This window comes from Mauremys mutica, chromosome 1 (assembly GCF_020497125.1).
Source record: "Mauremys mutica isolate MM-2020 ecotype Southern chromosome 1, ASM2049712v1, whole genome shotgun sequence".
Taxonomy (NCBI): Eukaryota; Metazoa; Chordata; order Testudines; family Geoemydidae; genus Mauremys; species Mauremys mutica.
The window spans coordinates 197,828,406-197,835,375 of NC_059072.1; the positions used below are offsets into that span (position 1 = coordinate 197,828,406).

The window sequence follows — 6,970 nt, forward strand, 5'->3', positions numbered from 1 at the left end:
GATCAGATAGTAAAAGGAAAAAGAAAGAGCTGAATGCAAGAGACAGAAGAAAGAGATTGATTATTAAATGTTATAGAAAAGAATGCATCCATCAGTATATCCAGACCGACAACTATTATGGAAAGGAAGGAAACAGATATTAGCTGTAAATAAACCCCAAACCACAAAAATGCAACATGGACCAGATCCTTAGTTGGTGTAAACTGAAGTCAGTGGAGCTCCACCAATTTACGCCCGCTGAGGATCTGACCCACTGAGTGAATCACTTATCTAGAAGGAAAATATCAGCCCTAAAAATAAATCATTACTAATAGCGTATCACTAACTTCCCTATTATGTCTCTCTCGTAAAAATGGCATCTCTCCCCGACTACAATGAGGAGCTTTCAGAAGCTGCAGCAGTCTTTAGAAGTGCACCTGGCAGCAAGCTGAGTACAGTGTATAATTACCCAAAACAAATGCCTTTCTTTGCACCTTCCAGCTCTTTAGAAGCATACGCAACGTATCTTTAAAACTCCCCAAAGTTAAGTTGTTAATAGATCTTGATATTTTAAGTAAAAAGAAGCCCCAGAACAGCATTTAAGTTTCTGCAAGTTAGTTTTAGTTTGCAAGTTAGCTGGTTAGTAGAACACATTATTTGGGCACTAGCACTGAGAGTATGGGTTAGATTCACCAAAGCTATAAACTTCATTTCCTGAGATTTGGAAGTTTAAAGCACTGGAAGCTTTTAATAGCCAAGCTTGCCCAATTTTTTATCTGAATGATTTATTTTGAAAATTAAATGTGTGTTTCCAGTATATGGATGTAATTCCCTTCTCTCCTTCCCTTCCCCACACTGAATGAAACTGACTCTGCAACATGGGTATATACAGATAACTTTTTTTTTTATTCCAGTGACTTCATATTCTTTTTGAAGTTCTTGCTTTAGCTCTCAGAACACTCCTTATTTGGCAGGCGGATGACACCTGAAAACTGGGAGCTACTTAGCAATTTGGGAAATGGGTGATGTCATCACACTTGTATGAGGGGAGGCGGGTAACATGAGAGTTTGGCAGGAGCTAGCTCTGTCACGGGGAAGCAGGTGGGGTTGGTAATGGGAATGAAGAAGGCAGCGTCCCCTATCATGCGGGTTTTCAGCAGCAGGAAGTTCTTTTGGGTGGCTTGTCAGGGGAAGGGAATAGAGACGTTGGGGGAGGAGGTGAATTGCATGCAGGTGTGTCAGCTTGGGAAAGGATTGTAAAGGGCTTGGTGGGGATGTCACGTGAAGGCAGTTTATAGATTCACTGTAGTATTTTAAGAGAAAAAGACAACTAACAAAAACACAGACTTTTCTTTAAAAAAGCTAAACACTAACTTTAAGGATTTTATTTCCTATTCAATGTGATGCAATTTTACTAAACAACTCAGTGTTATTGTGATTTTACACCTAAAGTCCAACTGGTCTCTTAAACACTGTATAACAGATTTGTTCATGAAATGCCTAAACATTGGAAATGAAAAACACCTTCACTGAAATGTTCATTTCAAAAAGTGCACCTTTACCTTACAAATCATTTCCAAGACATCTCTTGTGGTGTCACCTGGATGGATGACTGTCAAAGCAGGCTGGTTATTTGGCAGACAGAACCAAGATGGTGTAAAATACTCATGAACCCAAATATCACAATCAGGATTATGCTGATGGGTGCTGGTCAGTGCCACATCTTTTTCCCTCTGAATAGAAAAATCCATTAATTAAAACATTGATGGTAAAATATCGTCCATCTCTTCTTCAATACCAAGTGTAAGGAAGCCAGTATGCTGTACTATACATACACCCTACTGGGGAACACGGTTAGAGGGAAGACATTTTATTCACAAACCTAGACTAAGAGCCTGTCTATTATTAGAACGTTTTGCAGGTTTAATTATACTGATACAGATTAAAATGGCAATTCCACCCCCCTACTTCCTCACTCCCCACAATGTGGACACAATTTTACTGGTATAAATGTGCTTATACCAGTATAGCTTACTCTAGTGTGGGAAGAAGAATAAGCTATTGTGGTATAAGGCACCTTTATACAGGTATAACTGTGCCTGTGCTAGGGCTAATATTAGTATACCTATATTGGTTAAAAAAAACCCACACCCATGATCAACATAATTACACCAGTATAACTCTTCTAGTGTAGACCAGCCCTTAGTGGATGCTCAAGTAGCAATGGAATTGCAGTTTGTATACTGCAATTTGGACTGGAAGAATTTTGGGCTTTTATTGTACATCACAATAACAATATAAATGGAGTTTCACTATAGCCAAGTTCAATATGTAGGTGGTAGGAACACAGGAATTCCCATACAGAATTATACCGGTGGTCATCTAGTCCAGTATCCTGTCTCCAACAGTGGCCAGCACTAGCTGCTTCAGAGGAAGAAACTGCAGCAGGGAACGTTTCCTCCTAATCCCCAGTAGTTATAGGCTGGCTTCCGTCCTGATGCATGAGGGCTTCATATCCCTTCCAAAACTTTCTTTTTAAATTGTATCTGCGATCACACAGCACTAATTAAAATACCCACGTAGTTTCCATTTCTTGGGACAGACAGATACAAATAGACCAGGAGATATGGAATATAACAAGCAAGAAAGGCTGATCTCTGGATAATACACTGGCTAGAGAATCCGAAAATTTGGGTGCTGTTCCTGCCTCCACCACAGACTTTCCACAGGACACTGCTCAACTCATTTAACTCTGCTGTAGCCTCAGTTTCTCCATATGTAAAATGTGGATAACATATCCACTCTATGGGGGAACTGTGAGTTACATTCAGCAGTGAGTGTAAAGCGCTTTCAAGTCCCCAGATGAAAGATGCCACACAAGTACAAGTGTAAAGTAATAAGGTTAAACGACAAACACTGTGGGTAAAATTCTGACCCCACTGAAGTCAATGCAAAATGCCTATGGAGTTAAATGGAGCTATACCTATGGGTTTTAGGGTATATGGGTATATGGGCATAATATAAAAAAAGGACTGATGTTAAAAATTAAGGCTCCAATGCATCATATCTCCCAGTTACCTAACCAAGCACAAAGAAAACAGCTGATAGGGCTCAGGTTTCTAGGTATTACAGGATAGCACATCCCAGTGTTCATTTTGAATTGTCTCTCTTCTGTAGGTTGAAGTTGAACATTTTTGAGCAAGTGACAGAGCTACACAATTCCTGTTAGCTGCAAATGAAGTCACACAGCTAAGCCCCTACTCATTACGTTAAAAATGTGCTCCTTAGCACCAGCTTAATAGTGTTTTATAGCTGACTTTCCTCTGGGTGCTCGGGAAGGGGATTGTGGTTGTTTTCGGAAAGCTAAAAGCCTTATGGCGGCACATACAGGAGAATACTGTACTTTCCAATTGCAATAATCCTAAGTTAGCAGTAGGTTCACATAAGTCCTTTGCCAATTACAATTAACATTACCATTGTTTATTGTATATTAACATACACAGTTGCATCATCACCTCCATCTGCTGAAGTAAAAAACTTAGCACATGGCAAATGACAACATTATGATGAACAATATGAATGCCTACTATAATTAGTTATATGCTAAAACTAGTAGGTTAGGAATCTTCCTAAGATTCACAGTCCTTATGCGTTCTGCAACTCCAGCCACAGAATGGATTGTCCAGTGGATCCCTGTAGCTATGACTGCAATGACTCCATCCCATTCATGGCAAGATGTTAGTGTACAGAGGGTGCAGGCTCAGCATCTTGCCCCTCCATGCCTGGTAGAAACTACTACAGGCAGAATTGCTGTCATAGGATCTGCCTCCCTATCAAGATTCTATCTCATCTTACTAGCACTGCAAGAATGTACTTTATTTTCAAGCAGGCAAATAAATTACTGGAACTCCTTTGTAAAGTCCAGGTTTTTCTTACCTTGCCATCTGGTACTGTATCATCAAAGATTCCTTCTAAAGACTTCTTCACAGAATCAACTCCTTCACCAAAGACCTACAGAGCAAAAGATGCTATTTTATAACATAATTCAATAATGCTCTCAAATCTGGAAACAGGCTCTAAATAGAACACATTACAGGGTCTTAAGAAAAAAAATCTCTGACATCAAGCATGTAAGTTAAATTGACAAAATCTATTTCAATGATAACCACAAAAAATATAAAAGAAAAAGATCAGATTCCTAAAAAGACAGAGGAAGGCAGGAATATCCTAGTGGATGAGGCACCAGGCTGGGAGACTGGAGGCCTGAACTCTACTTCCAGTCCTGTCGGTGACTTGCTGTGTGAACCTGGACAATTTTTATCCTCTCTGTGCTTCAGTTTCCCCATCTGTAAAATGAGGATAATGCTTACCCACTTTCAATAAGTGCTTTGAGATCTCCAGATGAAGAGTGCTGTGTAATTATTCTTATAAGCAAGCTTATTTGTTTATTTTGTAAATACTCATCCAACCACAACAGTCTGGGCACAACATGACTTCTTGCCAGTGAAGTAACAGTTAATGATCCAGCATGAGGTGAGAAACTAAAACAATGGGACTGTGCACGAGCAAGAATTCAAGTAGAGAAGAAGTATTTGCAGGATCAGGCAGTAACCGACTTGGAATGGATCCAGACTGGTTCACCTGCCAAAACTAACAATCCACTACAGCTTTGGGCATAGGGCTTAAGCATTTATCATCTTGGTGAAGGGAAGACACACAGCTTTGATTTCATTACATCAGGCACTACAAGGAGCCTGCTAGAGTTAAGACTGGAAAACAGTTTCTATAACTCCATGTATTCACTTGTTTATAATTGTGTTGTTAATTATTATTTATGTAGTGTCTAAGATGGGCCAGGAACTATGCAGGATGGGAAAGAGATATGGACACTGCTCAACAGAGCTTACAATCTAAATCTCCCATTTTGCAAACCCTTAACTTAACAGTCAATAGGACGACTAGCATGCTTAAAATTAAGCATATGAGTAAATATCAGCAGGAATGGGGCCTAAATTTACAGAGAACATATAGGCCCAGATCCTGAAAGGTATTTAGGTGCCTAAGCCCCACAGAGTTAGACATACTGGTAACCTTCCAAAACATTCACTTTCTGAATTTTCTTTAAAGCTTGGTCTCTGTCCAGATCTAATGTTTTTAATTGGAGCAAAATTCCTCAGCCAATTCAGGGTTGTGGAAGAATGGGCGGGGGGGAGGGAGAAATACACCTCCCTCTGTTGGGGGGGAAAAAGTGTGAGTGGGATTTGGCACTCTGTGGCACAAATATCTGACATCAGAAACTTGTCCTGGACAGAATCCTTGCTGAGCACTAGAGACGTTGCTTGGTTTGGGGACATTTTTTTAAAAGCAAGCATGTTACACACAATAGAAATGTAACTTCTGAAAATGCTCATCAGGCATCAGCTAGTTCTCTAGTGAAATTCTGCCCCCTTTGTAATCACTGGGCTGAACTGACTAGAGAGATAGATAAAGGTAAGATTTGATGAGAATGTGCATGAGGTGGATTTTTAATGTCTCATTAACACCACATTATATGGCATGTTCCTCAGCAATAAATACTCCCCCACCCCACATCACTGTCTTAACAACAGGGACAGGAGAAAATCACAGGCCTAAAACCCAAAACAAATCCTGCCCTGCCCACTTCCCAAAAAAAGAGAACAGAAGAAAAAGAAAACCCTGTGATTCCTGCAATTAGATGAGGCATAACTACCAATATCTGAAAGCTATAATTAGGGATGTTTGGAGAGTAAGGCAGGGGAACACCTGCTTAATCCACTGAAATACATTTGTCTGTGGAAGATTTTGGGAGGGACAGCATGAAAATGAAAGATTTTGCTCAAAAGCAGCATGGATTGTTCCTCCTAAATACAGAAAGTTGTCCATTACGGGGCTCTCTCCAAACTTGGCTGCAACATTCTACAAATTCTAAGCTTTCATTTAAAGAAAAATTAATTTCCTATTTTTTTCCTATTATAAAAATGCAGCTGTAAACAGATGTTCTGCTGCTGCCTCACTAACCTAAAGTTGCAGAAAACAGTCTCCAGACAAAGGACAGCATCAATAGGAACACAACCCATTCATCTCAAAAAAGGTATGAGCCTCAAACCTCACGCAGGACCATTTAAACATTAGCTGTTATATACTTATCTGCAATTACAATGACTCATTTTGAAGAGAATATTAAGTGTGATGACTACACAACCTGAAGGATTAAACAGGAGAGATTAAGGCTCGGTATGCAATGCACATTAAAAGTGCTCTGTATAACCAACACTGCATGGTAAAAAAATAAGCCTTGAAAATAACAATGAAGCTTAATGTTCTATCTACCTACCTGGTTAATGCTTGGCCTCCCTTGTTTTTTCTTTGAGGTAGTATCCAGTCCCCAAAGAGAAGAAAACCTGCTTCTCCGTTTGCTGGCGGATCTGGACATGGCCTGTGTTCTTCTTCTGACTCCGGCCTCCCCAGTGCGAGCTGCCACCTGCCAGTGCCGTAAGGTGTTACAATTAAAGGCTGCAGCATCCCAGTATACCATTGCTTACAGGCTTTGACGGTGAAGTCCAGTGGGAAAATGGTAAATACTGGAGCAACCAATGTGTATTCGCAACAGGAATGCTGATGACTCCAGATCAGCTATTTGCCTCCCACTGTAACATAACTAATTCCTTCCAACATTACATACACAAAAAGACAGTATGTAATGGTTTTGGGTGCCCAGTTTGAGTTATTTTAAAGAGTCCTGGTTTGCAAAAAGCGAGTGCTCAGCACTTTCTGAAAATCAGGCCCCTTTATAATGTTTCAGGTTAGACACTCAAAAAGGGAGGTACCCAAAATCACTAGTCACTTTTGAAGAGCTTCATCTGTGTCTTTATTCCTGCATGTAAAGTGGACTGTGCTCACCTAAACAGATTCATGATTTCTAGCAGGCCAAATGTCAGGCATTTAAATACAAGTATTTCCTTAAAGGTGA

General features: G+C 40.0%; 1 protein-coding gene across 1 annotated transcript in view; it reads right to left on the reverse strand.

Annotated features, from left to right (window-relative positions):
• Positions 1 to 6,970, reverse strand: part of TIAM1 (TIAM Rac1 associated GEF 1) — a 248,546-nt gene that overhangs the window by 58,746 nt on the left and 182,830 nt on the right. The window contains exons 9-11 of the mRNA XM_045002300.1: positions 6,335 to 6,481; positions 3,916 to 3,990; positions 1,542 to 1,712 (exon numbers count right to left, since the gene is read on the reverse strand). Of these exons, the coding sequence (XP_044858235.1) occupies positions 1,542 to 1,712; positions 3,916 to 3,990; positions 6,335 to 6,481 (393 nt within the window). The remainder of the gene's footprint in view (positions 1 to 1,541; positions 1,713 to 3,915; positions 3,991 to 6,334; positions 6,482 to 6,970) is intronic.